Source organism: Caretta caretta, chromosome 14, assembly GCF_965140235.1.
Source record: "Caretta caretta isolate rCarCar2 chromosome 14, rCarCar1.hap1, whole genome shotgun sequence".
Classification (NCBI taxonomy): Eukaryota; Metazoa; Chordata; order Testudines; family Cheloniidae; genus Caretta; species Caretta caretta.
The window spans coordinates 10,473,526-10,490,204 of NC_134219.1; the positions used below are offsets into that span (position 1 = coordinate 10,473,526).

The 16,679-nt window shown below is 41.0% G+C and overlaps 1 protein-coding gene and 1 pseudogene across 4 annotated transcripts in view; one reads left to right on the top strand and one right to left on the bottom strand.

The window, feature by feature from the left end:
- Positions 1–16,679, bottom strand: part of ANKFN1 (ankyrin repeat and fibronectin type III domain containing 1) — a 302,026-nt gene that overhangs the window by 74,175 nt on the left and 211,172 nt on the right. For all 4 annotated transcript variants that reach the window (XM_048818066.2, XM_075119245.1, XM_075119244.1 and 1 more), the window contains 2 exons: positions 9,069–9,279; positions 1,561–1,755 (listed from right to left, as the gene is read on the bottom strand). In XM_048818066.2, the coding sequence (XP_048674023.1) occupies positions 1,561–1,755; positions 9,069–9,279 (406 nt within the window). The remainder of the gene's footprint in view (positions 1–1,560; positions 1,756–9,068; positions 9,280–16,679) is intronic.
- LOC125621915 (U2 spliceosomal RNA) lies at positions 16,370–16,547 on the top strand (annotated as a pseudogene).

Consider the following 16,679-nt stretch of genomic DNA (forward strand, 5'->3'; position numbering starts at 1 on the left):
TCCTTTGGGTTAAAAATATCTTCCTGTACATATGTAACCCAATAGAACAGAATAATGTTAATTATGTCAATGAAAAGCCCCTATAAATCTTTTGGGGTGGGTGGGAGGAAAGAAAAGGGACAAAAAGTACCATAAAGAGCTAATTAAATCATCAAGATTTCACTAACAGATTCAAATGTATCACATGACAGAAAAACATTTTTACATTATTCTGGTTTAGAAATGACCAAGATTGTAACAGCTACTTTGTATATGTTTCACTATGGTCATTCTAACGTGTCGTGGCATGAAGTCTCTTTTGAGCATATAGATCAGTTCGAAAAATAATTCAGTCCAGAAATCAAATTAATTACCTATTGTTTGTAGGAAAAACTGGCAATCCCTTTGAACATGTAAACGATTCTGAAGTCATGTTGGATGTGGATGAAGATGATATAGTTATCTAACTTTTTACATCTAATTTAGGATAAGGGCATTAAGCAAACTCTTGTCATGTAACATAACACATGCTGGCTGATGGGCCAGATCCTCAGCTGGTTACTGGTATATACCAGTGTAGCACCACTGAATTAAATGAAGATACACTGGCTGAAATCACTTACGGATGTGGCCTAATATGTTTACAATTTTGTCATTGCAAGTAATGAACATTACATGTGTAGTATTCCCCATATCCTAATTCAGAGAACACCATAAATACATTAGAGGAGTATTCTCGGTGTGCAATACCCTTTAGATAAAGTTAATTATTTGCAAACAGATTTTTTGAAAGGTGGTTCTAAAGATGTCAATGGTGACAATGATTGTTTGTCACTGAATCTATTACATCCAAAAGATCTAAATTTTATACAAACAGAAGTTTCAATCTCTAGTCTACTCCTCTCCAAGTGCCACAGTGTGCCTTTCTGCACAGAACCACATTTAGAGGGGCTTAAAAAGATCCAAAGTTTTGAAATTGGCTCATTTTCTTTGTTGAAGTATTGCATTTCGATGCCAACAAATAGGATTAACTTCTCACAATTTTCTGTGTGAAAACTTCATTCTGGTGTTTCACCACCAACAGAATTGTTTAATTGTTTTCTCAAATTATGATAAAAAGGTTGAATTTCCCCCGCATTTTTCCTCAAATGTCCCTATTTTGCAACTATCTTTAATCACATTAAATGAAACCTGAAAGGAAAATGTAAAAGCAAGGAGATAGGGGAAAGGGAAAAGGAGTGTGGCTTAATGGTGCAAGAATTAGACATTGTACCAGGAGCTTTAGGGTCTGAATATCCGAACAGTTCTGAGCACACAACTCCCATTCTGTAGAAGCTGCACACATGCAATTGTCAGGATAATTGGGCCTCTCAAATTCTAGCACCAACTCCCTTTCCACTTTTGGGCAGGTCACTTACTTTCTGTGCCCAGTTTCCTCACCTATAACCTTCAGCTGCTTCCAGGGGCATCATGAGGACTGATTAGAGCATTTTTGTAGAGAAAGAATTGCTCTACAAGTGCAAAGTATTCTTATTTAAAGCATATTCCTTTTAGGTATATAACCACCTTGGTTCTACTTACTGGCATGCTCATAGCCTGCTTTCATGCGCTTGTATAGCCTGTATCTCCACTCCCACGCTTTTAGTTGTTTCTCTTTGTCTGTGTTGTCCATACTAAGACCTTCACTCATCACTTGTGCAGACAGCTCACTTACTCGCTGCTGGGCTTCCTGGACCAAGGTGCTCAGATGCATTGACCTGCTTTCCATATTAACAACTGCCAAGAAAAGGGGAATGCAAGTGACTGCTTGATGGCATGATAAAGTTCTGTCCTCACTTACACTAGCACAACCCATTTAAAGCCAAATCCTCTCCATCCTTCGAGTAGCCCTACTGAACTGAAATGATGCACATCTGGTGTAAACTGGCATTGCTCCATGAAAGTCAATGAATCTATGTCAATTTATACCAGCTGAGGATCTGTCCTGTTTAAATGAGACTAACCACATGAGTAAGGTGAGGAAGTTGAAGCTCAAGTATTTATCATATGTTTGAAAGTGTCTTAAGCAAACCAAAATTACCCTACCTCCTTTTCTTTCACGTTAACAGATTATTACAAAAGATTAACAGCCAAAATTAAAGCTTTTCAGTTTTCACCCAGTTTTCAGTTTTACTTGGTCATAAAAACCCATACGCTTCTAATGAACAAAAAGCTGTGGTCAACGATGGACAAAACAGAAAATTCACAAACATCTACAGGTCAAAAGAAACAGCTGTTGGAAGCCCAGGAAGGATGGCTTTGTGGTTAAGGTGCTGGAGTAGAACTCAGGAGATCGGTATTCACTTCTGTGCTCTACTACAGACTTCCAGAACGACCTTTGGCAATTCACTTAGTCTCCCTGTGCCTGAACTCCCCATTTGTAAAAGAAGGGTAATAATAATTCATTTGCCTGCCTTGTCTTGTAAGCAGGGACTGTCTGAACGTGTCTGTGTGTGTGTATTGTTATTATTTAACATTTATATAGCAGTAGTGCTGACAGCCCAGCCAGGTCTGGGCCGCATTGCATTAAGTGCTGTATAAACATACGGAAAATGACAGCTACAGAGGTTAAATCTAAAATGGGGCCCAACCTCAGTCGAGGTCTGGGAGCACTACTGTAATGCAAACTACCGCCACGACTGCCTAGTGAAGTTGCGTGGAGCAAACTGTTTTAGAATTGCTCTTGTTCTGAAATATTTAGGGGAGTTTGATCAAATTATTCGCAATTTAGAAAATATTATTTGCAAAGCTGCTTAATTTAATATGGGAGGAAAAGTGGCAAATCCAGGTGGTGGTCAAAATTCAGGACATAGTGTAAAGGAGGAGGACTCCTGAAATCACCAGAAATAATCTTGCTGTGGAGTGCAGTAACTTTCCACAAGAGCTGTCTGATTTTAACATCAGAGTCATAATTGCCTTGGACCAAAAAAAAAGGGCCCTATTCATCAGAAATAATTTACCACGACAAGCCACAGCTCTTAGCAATGCTGGGGAAGATGGGGCTTAGGGACACAGCCAGGCTACTGGCTCCTTTATGTCTTTTATGGGATCTGAACCAACCTTGCCAAAGAGCAAGTTGCAATGACCATTTAAAAAGGGACCAAGGCATCTCTCTGAGAATGCAAACATATATGATATAGGGACAGGACTCTGACCTGCTGTGACATAAAAAACACCCCACATAAAAGCAAAAGCAACCAGATCTGGGTGTTAAGTGATGCCTTCTATAGCTACTCCACTATATCAAAAAATCAGTCCAACAGCTCGGATAAAGCAGAAGTTTTGCACCAGGAAAAAAGCCGAGCGATACTCTGATGTGTATACATATATGTGTACATGTTTTCATTTCAAACCCCAGTATCATGACTGGAGCTTAGCCAGGAGTCCAAGGATAATCCCACTTACTAATGTGAAAAGTGTCATCGGGCATTTAACAACCACAAGGGGAAGAGTAAAGAATTACTCCACACCTCTGACATCCTAAAGGTTTTTGAAGAATGGTCGTCTCTAGAGCTCTGCTTTCAGAAGCTGGCTTGCAGCCTCTCTCTCGCCATCATTCTTCATGTGGACATCTTGTGGACACATAGCCATGCTTACCGCACTCGGCTGACATCTTCAGAATTCGCTACCTTCTGTGAGACCAGCAAAGGGTGACAGACCTTCCTGGATCCATGCAAATGGTAAGTGTGGAGCATATCTGATAGCATATCAGGACTGAGAGGGAAGGTTCTATGGGTCAGGTTCTCAGCTGGTGTAAACTGGCATTGTTCCAAGTTCCAGAGGATGCTCTAACCGTATCTCCCTCATCAAGATTCAACTCAACAGTTGTCAGGCCTTGGCAAGGTGTAGAATGTTTACAGGCAACAACCACTGGACATGTTAATTTTATTTGTACGCAGTTTTGCACAAATAAGCCAAGATGAGAACAAATGATGAATAAAATCAGTGGAGGAGAGAGAGATGGTTACACAGCACAAAGTGGACTCTGAGAGCAGGGAGAGTAAAGCAACCTGCTTTACATTTTTAATGTAAATGTTCTAGGGACTGCACTATAATCCTTCTGCCTATTTGGTAATTAAGGGAAGAATGAGCTTATGCTGGGGCTTACACAGACTGGGCTCCACGTGGATCTGGAAGTGGGAGTTGTTGCTCTCTGATTTGCTTTTGGATTTCCACACAGAAATCCAAGTAACGCAGCTGGGAGGTATGTCACCTGTGTCCTCTCTAAAGCGATGGCAGTGTAGCTACAAGGGGACCCAGCTAATGGTGTGTGATTCCTGCTGGACCCCTGCTGCTAATGGGCAGGGGAAAGGGGAGAGGAAAAGCAAGAGCTATTCTTGTAGCAGGGCTGCTGTTTTCCCTTGGAATTGGGGGTCGGGGCTCCTTTCGCTCTGAATCACCAAGGTCTGTGAGGGTTGGTAGGTGGCATGCCCTCCACAATCCATAGCTCCCGAGTTCCTTCCACTTGTGGGGGTGGTGCAAGGAAAGCTCTTCAAGAGTGACCTCGGGGAGATTTCCGCACCGTGGCCCACTCCTGTGTGTTTTGCTGGGGTGGGTGAGGAAGAAAGAGATTTCCCTTGTTCCTTACTCAGGGAACTGATGAAACTAAGGGAGGGTTTCAGGGTGTGGCCCACTGTGAAGGCCAGTGGAAGGCCACATTGCCCTGGAGAGGAAACAAAGAATTCTGAGCCTCACGTGTAACAGTCACATGACAGAAAAGAGTGATGGCATGACTGCCAGGGGCTGTGCTGCGCGGAGATAGTGGGCAGAGTTGCCAGGCACAGGTACCTTGAACCACAGAAAGGGTCTCAAATGAGGCAGCCAGCGAGAGGCCAAGTTTATACATGTCTAGCTGCCCAACAGCCTTTGCAACTGAGTTGCGTGCTACAGGGAAGGGACAGGTGGGTGTTCTACCTCCAGATCCCTCTGCCCATTGAAGTCAATGGGGGTCTTTCCATTGGATGTTGGGTCAGGCCTCCAGAGCCCAAATGCCATGCGGGTGAAGGGGATTTCACTCTAACAGGGAAGGAGGGTCTGTGAAGTGTGGCAAGGGGGCAGAATAGGGTAAAACAACGATTACTGCCAGCTTCGAACAATGGAGACAAATACAGAGGGGCTGAAAGCCATTCCATGGAGCCTTGAATGAGACACTTTCCTTTTCACTTTCAAGCAGCGACTTTAGATCCTCAAGGACAAAAACCCAGTTATTTGGTTTTTATTGAGAAAGCCTTAACCATTATTTCAATCAGAAAAACTGAAAATCATGATAAGTGAAGTGGAAATTTGGTGGGCATATTTTGAAATGGAAATGAAGTGGTTATATATTCATATTCTCCGTGTTCATAGGCATGTTTGCATTAATTACAGGAAATGAATACTAATTTATGATTGCCCCTGCTTGCCATCAGACTGCATTTATTTACAGATGAGGTCAATGAAAAATTAGTTTAGTCTTTTTTTTTCTTTTTTTTTTACTGCTGTTTAGAACACTCAAGACTGTGTTTTCCTCTAGATTTGTCATGGTTAATGAATGTTGCTTCAGCAGTCAATCATGCACTCTAAATGCTGTCACACTTTTTTTTAAAGCCTCAGTCATGAACCATGACAGAAAAATAAACAAATAAATATAAAGCAAAAAAAAAACACAACTCTTTTCACTGAGCAGCTACACTATGCAAAAATCTCTTGGGAAGGTTAAAGGAGGCCAGAATAAATGATAATATAAGTGCTGTGGACACAGAAAAGCAATAAAGGTGTACCAACACTGAGGGTCTGGCAAAAAATCCCAACACACACACCCATACACACGCACACACATACACTCTCTAGTGAAAAAAATTGGCAATGTGAGTAGCCTCAAGGTGCAATTTCCTGGAGCACTGAGATTGACATGCCAGTCCTAAATGTTGTTAATTTAACTAACTTCAAATTAATGACACAGTCTGCAGTGGCTGAACCCTTCAAACACAGTCTCATTATAGCCTTGCTGGGAATGTCCTAAATATAGGCATTGACAGTTTAAAACAAATTCGTATATATTTGTGTATTTTTAGCCAAAAGTAAGGCGTCAGAGTTTGTGTCATGGTTTAAGGTTGATTAATTGACTTGGTAAATTCTCCCCCCCCCGCACTCCCCAAATTATGCAGGAAAAGTCCCATGACAGAAGACAAAGGATAGTTTTATAACCACAATAAGTGCTATTAGTGTTCCCGTGCAGTGAGGAGGTATAATCTGAGCTGAGTTTTCATTGGTGCAGTTACCACATAATTACCGATGCCATCCTGCCAGTTCATTGCTACTGTCATTCTCTCATTGATCCAAAGCCCAACAAAGTGAATGGAAAGACTCCCATTGACTCCACTGCACTTTGGATCAGGCCCTAAAATTGTGGTAATCTGATTTTAATGGGACTGTTAGCTCAGCAGTGATATACCTCCACATTCCATGCTACCTCGTTGGGACACCATGGCGTGGACCAGAATAATCATCCTATTACTCCATAGACATAAGAGTCTATTAGCCTGTTTCATATACTCAGTGCCATTAGGGACCTATGAGCTCTGTATTACTGACTCAGGCCCTGTCTACCTATTTTCTAAAGATTTGCCACTATTGCTAACATCAGTTCAGCTCCACTGGTGTTAATAATGTTAAACAGCCCTAGCTTGGATGGGGTGCTGGCTGAGGCAATCATTTTTAACACGGTTATTTAGCTCTGGTAACCCTGCCAGCAGCTGGTAGCCCATCTTACATATTCCTAAGGCTGGGTACACTGAGGTCCTTTTATACTGGCTGAATGGCATAAATAGGCCATGCTCTAAATAGGAACTAGGAACCAGATTTTTAAAGGTATTTACTTGCCTAAAATGCAGCTAGGTGCCCAGTGGAAGCACTAAACACTTTTGAAAATCCCCCACTGGCAACTATCTACATCAATAGGTTCCTAAATAACGATAAAAATGTGGGCCTAAATCTATATATTTTAAGGCCAGACCCACTGATCTAGTCTGACCTCCTGCATAACCCAGACCAGGTACCTGAACATGATTGAGTCCAGTAATTTATAGTGACGGCTTCTGTTTTTCAGGGTGTATTAAGTTCATTTTTTAGCAATTTGTGTTCTGTGATGATATGCAAACATCAGGGTTTTTCACTTTTTATATACTGTAATGAGAAGATTTTTGGGGGGTACATCCCAAAATTCTTGTTTAAATAGGATCAACTTTAATTTTTATTATATGTATAAAAATGACTTACATGTTAGTTTAAGCTTTGTAAATTTGTTATGGATCCCTGGTTTAGCATTTAGTGCATTTCATATACCTCTCCCTGGCACTAGGCTGACATTTTTTATAACGCATATTTACCACAGATAGAAGCTGATATTTAATAAAAAAATAAAATAATACAAATACGCTCATCATCATATAGAGAGATTGTGTCCTTTCCCATCATATTAATATCCCAATGTAGTCAAAAAGTACAACGTTTATGATGTCAAGAATAGTCATTTCCATCTTCAAGCAAAAATGGATTTTAAAATTTTTATTAGTTTTTTTAATTGCATCCACAATTCATAATGCAGAAGTGTTGTAAATTCTGTTTGCATGTACAGTCCTCCCTATCTATGGAGTGTCCACTGGAATGTAGGCATTGGCTGCACTCAGTAGCGGAAGCAGATTTAAAGTACCTAGCATGAATTAATGTTAGATACAAGCCAGGGACACTGCCTATAGGGAAAGCAGGGAAGTCAACCTGAATTGAGTAACCATTTCCAATATCTTTTTGGCTGTTCATTGGATAAACACTAATTTTTTTTTGTATTTGGGGTGTTTTATAGGTGTTTTTTACTTAAAACCTAAAATCAGAAGCCCTACCTATAGTTGAAGTACAGCATATACTTTAGGTTTCAGAGGAGCAGCCGTGTTAGTCTGTATTCGCAAAAAGAAAAGGAGTACTTGTGGCACCTTAGAGACTAACCAATTTATTTGAGAAGTGAGCTGTAGCTCACGAAAGCTCATGCTCAAATAAATTGGTTAGTCTCTAAGGTGCCACAAGTACTCCTTTTCTTTTAGCATATACTTTAGAAAGACATCTTGTCTCTACTGAAAGACAGTAAGTGATTAATTTGCCACTTGTCTTGGTACATCTATGCTAGGGCTCGCAATGTTGCTAACACTAGTGGACATGAACCAGTTTTAGCAGCAATGGGGCATTTGTAGACAATGTACCTACGGCAGACGGGTCCATAGAGCCGTGTGACCCAGAGAGAGAGGATGCAGTCAAGTAATAGATTTTGCTTTCTGCTTTGTGCCTTTCATCCCAAAGAGCTTTAAAATGAAGATTAAACAAGCCTCAAAACATAAACCTAATACTTAAAATGGAGATTACTGCACATACCATGGTAACTTGAGCAGCTGTAATTTGTAATTGTCAAGTATTTAATGAGCCCTAACCCTATAGCATCATACAAACGACCATTGTCTATACTATCTGCACTTGAGGGGTGTAAATTCTAGTGCGCACTAGGGTGTCTCACACTAACTACTATCATAACAATAACTCTGATAAATATGGATCCTGTGCCTACGTGGAATACGTATGTCTTCATGTTCTTACACGGCTATACCTATGGAGACTCATGGGTGACACACTGAACCAGCGAAAGTGAACAGCTATGTCTGGACATTATTGAGGCCATTCCCACGTGACTTTGGTGTGTTCCCTCTTTACGGCAAACGGCAAGCAGCTAACTTTATCCCCAGAGCCACTTAAAGCTAGTCTTGAGGTTGGGATTTGCTGGGTTGGTAGGTTGCACCCCAGTTGCTGACACATGGGACAGGAAAGACCTGCTGAGCTTGTGCTCAGGAAGCAAATACCCCTGCAACTGTCTCCAGTTGTCGTGGTGTCATTGCTGCCTGTATTCATCTTACAAACAAAAGCAGATGGGCTTTTCTCTTTTATGTAATTTAATTAAGCCTCCCAGAGCACGAGGAAGCCCTTAGTATGGATTATTTGGAGCAACACAATTTGTGTTCTGCTATACTTACAGTGCGGGCTTTCCTTTGCGCCAATCCTCAGAAGAATCCTAGCGATAGGCACGTTGTTTGTCAGGATGGCAATATCCAAGGGCGTTAATCCCTCACTATTCGGTGTGTTCAGATCCAGCTCCTCTGGTGTATATTGATAGAGGAGAATCTGAACAGTGTCCAAATCCTGCTGTTCCACCGCTTCAAACATAGCTTCGTTGCACTGGAAATTCTGTACATCAGCAACAGCAGAAATTAGTTACAATTCTTCCTATGGCAGCCACAAGTTTTATTTTGTATCCTGTTCAAGGGACCACTGGCCCAATCCTATAGTCCAAGCGTAAAAACTACAGGAAGGGCCCTACCAGTAGGTTCGTCTCCCCCTGGAGATGTGCAAATTGTTTTCAACAAAGCCTATCTCCCCTTGCTTCAGGTTTCATTATACCCTTGAACTCAGTTCAGGTTCGTTGGAAGGTTCAATGAGGTTCACAATCCTTCCAAAGCAAATCTGAGCTGATTTACAGGTTTGTCCTGAAACCAAGCCACAGAAGTGATCTTTTAAGATTTAGATGTGAAATGGGGTGAAAGTTTGTGGTTTTGGCAGAGGGTTTGACTCTGAGGTTGTTCAAACTCCAAAACTCAAAGCAAAACACTGGGGGATGTAACCCAAGGTAATCAACATCCAGCTAAAACAAAGCAAAACTCAAAAAGTGTTTTGCAGCTTTATCATGAGCTGGTACCAGGCACTGGTTCTGAAATTGCTCATAAATTCTGAACTCTTCAGGGCTTATTATTATTATTTGTTTTTCCATAGCACCAAGAAGCCCTAGTCATGAAGCAGGACATCTCTGTGCTAGGCTCTGTATAAAAACAGAACAAAAAGATGGTCCCTGCCCCAAGGAGCTTCCAATCTAATTATAAGACAAGACACAACTGATGGAGGAGTACCAGTAAGAAAAAAAAAGAGAGATAATATTTGTCAGCATAATAGGCAGCGGTCTCTGCATGCTAGCAGTGTATCTGGCTTCTCTTCACTGCTGTAAGAGCTTGGAGTTATCACTTGAGTTTTTGCTCGTAATCTGACTCCCATCCACCCAAAAAAACCTCTAGCTCAAGTTAAATGGTATGTCTACACTGTAATACTAGCGCATGCATGCATTGTTGCCCACATCCCTCTACCATCCACACACAACCCCCTCCCCCCCCAAGCATGTGCTTATTTGTGCTTTGAACCTGTGCTTGCTTCAACAGCTTGGGGTATGGGTGAAAGCTCAGGCTGGAATCCACCCACTTTGCAGTGAGGACTCAAGCAAGATCACATAAGTCCTGATGATCCTCCAACACCCTTCCCACAATTCCCCCAAAGGACAGACAAGTTCTCCCACAACTGACAGAACTGACTGTGAAAGAATCCTAGCCTTTCTCAGCTCAAAGAACCCTGGGATACACCTCCAGAGACACAAAAGTGACAGCCGAAACAGGGAGGATACAGTAACGCAGGTAAGGCTTTGCAGAGGAAACTTTGCAGTATAGACATACCCACAACTACCCAGCAGCTGCGAATGTAATCACTCCGTGCAACTTGACTATTGCTGTGCCGTGTAGACAGTCTCACTTGAGCTAGGGTAGGTTAGCTCGACGGCAATAACTTGAGTGTACCAATTCAAGCTAACTGTTGCAGTGAAGACAAGCCCTAGGCCATTTTTAAATACCCTAATAATTTCACCTGCTTCCAGAGGAAACCTGTGACTAGGAGAAGGATTGAAACTCAGTGGAGCTTGTCATCATTAAGTAAGAAGAGGGGATGGGACTGAAGTAGATTAACTGTCTGGGTACCTCCAAAATATCGGCAGGCAACCAAATACGTGTATCTGTGTGGTACTCAGAAAAATGCAGGATTGAGTGGGTGAGCACCTGAAAAATAGAACCCAAGGATATACCATGTATTAGCATCTTCTCCGCTATTCTAGGCTAGAAAAGAACAGTGAGGCCCTCTTTCCCCTCAACAATAGATAAAAGAACTAAGAGAAGTGATAAAGGAAGAGAGATAGGATGTAAAGAAACATATCACTCCTTAATTGAGCTGGGGAGAAGCAGGTGCCGGAAGCTAGCACGGTCTGCAGGGTTTTTGTTTATGAAAACATCCTTCTAGGGCTCTACAGTGGTGACGTGTTATTTGCCAAGTTACTTTAAACTCCCTTTCAATGTCCCTTTGTGATAATTACCCAACAGCTTTCTTCTTTTCAAAGTGAATTATTAGAAGCAACTGGCCCAGCTGTGCAAAGAGAGCTCAGCATGTTGCCATGCAAGGGAGCTACAGTTTGGGTGGATGTACTGTGCTGAAGGGCGCATTAAAGAAATACTTGGATATGAGAGAGAGAAAGAGATTCAGGACTGAAGCTTGGCTCTCCCTCGCTGCTGGAAGCGGAAATGTTACAGAGGCAGCCTGCTCAGCGCACTCACTAGCTCTCCCGTTTGGCCTATTGAAGGCGAAGCGTTGCTGAACTCTGCGTTCAGGCCCTCATTGCTGCAAGAAGAGGCCTGGTGGAGCGTTGGAGAGTAAAAAGGGGATAAATGAAGGGATTATGGAGACTCCAAGGAGGCATCTGTGGACCTCTAGAGGAAAATAATTATTACCTGTGAAAGGGAAGCTCTGATAACATTGAACTCAGCTGGAGCTGCAGGTGATTGGCACCTCTGAAAATCAGGCCCAAGATGTCTCGAGTTGGGCACCCAAAAATTAATGGATGCTTTGGTGGATATAGGACTATACTAGCTTTTCAAGACAGTTCTGCTAGTATATCTTTAATACCTGTCAATGGCATTGTTGAATTGATACTCTGCTAGTTGTTCCACATTGTGTGGTGGGCTCTGTGATGTATGCTCTATACTAGGATGAGATCCCCAACTCCAGTGCAATAGATCTGAGCTCTGAAGCAGATCAAAGACCAAAAACCCACAAACCAAAAAGTAAAAAAAACCCACCCCAACAGAATTTCTCATAGAATAAAATTTTCAAAATCTGTGTATTTTGGGTCAATTGAAATGTTTCATTCCCATTTCAACTTTTTAAAAAAAATTATAACGTACATTTTGAAATGAAAAATCAAAATGTTCCTAATGTTTTGACCTTATCGAAACACTTTGTTTCAAAGTTTTGTCTTTTTTAAAAACAAACCTTTGCTGAAACCTACTCGTTCCAGCACAAAGTTTAATTTTCAACAAAATGGCATTTTCTGATGGAAGAACTTAGTTAGAAATTTTTTGACCAGCTCTAACTATAATGTTCTAAACAAGCAAACAACTACCTTAAACGTATACATAACTTTATGAGAAAGAATGTAACAGTGCAGCACACCTTCTGCTTAGAGGAAACATGGACATTGCTCAACATGGGAAATACAAGAAATATTGCAACTACTGAGATGACGTTATCTAAACGTTTAAACGGGCAGCCACTCTAAGTGGTACTACTGTGATAAAGTAGATACGGTGGCCCACCCAGAACAGAGATTAGCAGTATTTAAAATTGTATGCACTCAAAATTTTCACCTGTTTCATTTCACCTCAGCTACCATAAATAACACACATTTGCTTTAAGCTTTTCAATCCTTTCTAAGAAGGTTGTATAATAGATCACACCTGTTGCTTTCAAAATAGGTCTTTCTGTACATTTTATTTTGAGAGCCCAAGATAAAAAACTGAGAAGTAAACGTTTTTCTCTGACAATTTCCAAGCAACTCCATTTCATAAACACTACTCAGGAAAGACACTCAAGATAACTAATTAATTCTCCTTGTATTTAATATAAGGAATTCTAATAGCCAGATTTCATATACCCACCCAGTGCTTTGATGCTAGTGGGAGGGGTGCAAGAGAAAAATCTTAAAACGATAGATGAATGAATGGCAGATGGATAGAGATTATCATCCAGTTATCTAAATCATAATTTGAACAGTTTTAAAGGCAAACTGTCTTTGGTGAGGGCACGTCTCAATGTAAGAAAAGATCCTGTCACATATTTCTCAATTGTAAGGCAAAACCTAAAAGGAGAGAAATTTTTACTGCAATGCAGCAGTTGCCTTGCACTACACAGCAGCTCCACACATCTGTTCCCCTCCTTTTCTAATGCTTGATTTGGATCACTCTGAAATTAGAACTCAGCACTTTCTTCATGTGTTTGTGGGGTTCCCCTCCCATCTGAGATTATAAAACACTTTGCTTTTCATTAGTGGCATGGATCCTGAAACATATCGAGTGTCTTCAACTCCAACTGGAGTCAATGGGAATTAGATATTATTACATGTATTTAATAGTTGCCCATTATTATGCTGTCTAGGCACATTTAACATGTTTTAAATTGGGTCATTAACATTCCAGATAAGAAGAGCAAAAGGGTTACACTCCTTTTCTCCCTGCAGCTTTAAGGCTAAGGATGGAGAACTATGAACTATATCCTACCAAAACCAACTTTATATTAAAAATTAGAGTTGGCAAATAATGCCACTTTTTGTTTCTCCAGGCATATTTGTTTGGACTTTAAAATAAATTCATTTCAGTCAAGTTGGTACCCTTTCGAGTTCATTTCCTGTGAATATTTGAGCTCTCTATTTTACTGCCACATACATTAACAGAAAGCAAAATTCAAAATTAATTTCAGAATATATGTCAGAAGCGCCTGTGTTCATCCAATTTGAAAACAGAAACTATACCAGTGCAATGAAGATTATCTGACTAGTGTTTATGGAGCGCTATTTAAAGACCAAATATAATCATCCACTTACTTTGTCTTCATATTAATGCAAAGCTCAAAATCAGTCTTACAGACATTACATCATATAGGGGCAATCCTTGCATTAGGAAAAAGCAGAAAAAATAATAGGCTTTATAATTTGGGGCCAAATTGTGCAGTGTGCATTGTGTAGCTGAACTGAATTCAGGGGCATGACTCTGGATTTCTAGCCTATAACTGGGAGCAGAATTTGACCCTTTCTTTTTCAAACATATACTATTTTTATATGTATGGTACTAGACAGCAGGCTGGGTGCTATACAGCTGCTGTACCTAAAACAAGTTCTGGGTGAACATTGCACAAATTATTGGGGAACTTTGATGAGATTTTTTTTAAATTCAGGCTCAATAAAGCCTTAATTCAGCAAACCACCCCTATTCCTCAATGCATTTAAGCACATGCTTAAATTTAAGTGCATGCCTAAATCCTGTTGACTTTCATGGGACTTAAACAAATGCTTAAAGTTAAGCAAAGGCTAACGGGTCAGATTTTCAAAGATATTTAGGTACCTAAAGATGCCAGTAAGTGCCCAGTGAGATCTACATAGACATTGTTCAAAAAATCATATTAGGCTCCTATCTATATCTTTAGTTGCCTAAATGCCTTTGAAAATGTGGCCCTAAAAGCTTTACTGAACAGGGATGCGCCTAAACGTGTGCTTAAGTGCTGTGCTGAATGGGGGCCTAAATTAGTTCACCCCAAAATGCAAATACGAAAGTTCATAATCACACAGAAAATCTGATGCAGAGTTGCTCTCATCTAGACAAGGAGAAGAGCATGTATTGTAACCTACTCTTGGCATCCAATCAAAACAGCAGAGGCCAAATTGCAAATATGCTGAATGAACAATTCAGAAGCAACCAATAGGCTGAAAAGTATTTGCATGAAATAATTGTCTAACAGTTTTGAACACTGAGGGAAAAAAAAAAAACAATGGAAACTGTAGTCTATTCTTTTTACCTAGGTACTTATATGGCCCTCCTCCTCCTCCTCATATCTGAGCATCTTGCAATAATTACTGGGTTTTATTCTCATAATATGCTTGTGTGAGAGCAAAATATTGCCTCTTATTTTAGAGAGCGGAAAGGGTAAATTAAGTAACTTGCCTCAGGTTGCACTTGGTGTCTGCCGCTGAGCTAGGAATTGAACCCAAGTCCCAGTGAAGTGCTGCACCCACTAGACCATCCTTCTTCCCGGTAGCGCGCAGTTTGCAAACAAGCAATATCTTTATATACTATATCAGTTAACGCAAATAGTTCACCAAACTCTTATTTAACACATCCCTTAGTATTTGCTATACTATATTCAATCACCTGCAACTCCTGGGGATGGAATTCAAATGGGGGAAACGGAGGACTGTGATCTCATCAGACCGACATGTTCAACTTCAGACCAGCTGGTACCATCAAAATGACTCAAAAGTGCCATCCGACTTCATCTGCACCCACAGTATATTTCTCCACTGTGAAAACATCACTGGGAGCAAGCAGTATCTGATGGCCCAGTTACAAGTGATCAAGTGCAGTTTAGGGACAATTCTCAAGTTTCTACTCCCTTAACAGAGTTGCACGACAAGATTAATTTATGGAGGGTGTTACACAGATGCAAAAATGTACACTTTGAAAAGAACCACCGTGCTGCTTTGCGGTAAGCAGTAGCTATGTTCCAGTGAAGTGATTAAGTGCCGAGTGTTTAAAAACGCAGTCTCATGGAGCTATTTGCTTTGGGTTACCTAGAAAAGCCCATGTCTGGTGCTGGAGTTGGAAACAAAATGTTAAACTAGTTCCAGCAAGGAATTGCTTTGACAAACATGAGTGGGAGAATAAAGCAGCTTTGGGAGGTGGCTACGTCTCTGGCTGGACAACAAATTTCTTGAATGGAAAGTGTTGCATAGAAAGAATGACGAGAAACCTGTTCACCACTGGACGGTGAGTAAAGGGTCTAAAAATCCTGTTCTCTCATCTGGAAATCTGATTTTAATCAGTGTGTTGACCCTATACCACAGATGTCCTTTAAGTTGAGGTTTAGGATTAAAAAACGTATCAGCTAACACCTTGATGTGTCATATTTTTACTCCTTACTGGTAGTTTTCTGATTATTTTCCACAGTGAACACTGAAAATAATAGATAGTTGGTTGATTGGCTTGCTTAGCAGGGACCTGATCCAAAGCCCACGGAGGTCAGTGGGAATTGTGTCATTGACTTCAATGGGTGTTGGATCAGGCTCTGGATCACTGATGAGATATAGAAACTTTCACCTCTAGCATTTGGCCTACAGCAGGTCAGTCGTGGCAAAAAGCCATTACACTTTCATGGCTGCATAATGGATTGGAGGCCATAAAAGTAGTGAGGCTCGATCTATTTCCCATTATACAACTGTCCACATCATACCTGGCAATAGAGTTTTGTCAGTAAGGCTGAGGACTGAAACAAACACTCCCATGCGTAGATCTGAGAAGGATGGTGGGCAGTGAGAGAGCAAGCCAGCAGCTCTCTAGGTGACAGAGGAGTTCAGTCTCCACAGCCATCATTTGCATCGCAGCCTTTTGGCTGAGAACAGATTTATACAGTTTAAGATCTGATGTGTTCCCTGTCTGGGACTGCAAAATAAGTGGATTTTTGGAACAGGGAGCTGGGCTAGGAACTCATTCCATCCACTCCATGCATCAGCCTGGTATTGCAGTGCATCTGCCAGCACAGTAATCATACAAAAGACATGATTTAAAAAAACCTGGTAAGAAGAAACAAAAAAAGACAGGAGATGGGGTGGAAATCATGACCCAGTAGGCCTTTTCCACCGCTAACTCCTATACCTAGGCCTGTAGCAAACCCCCTAAATC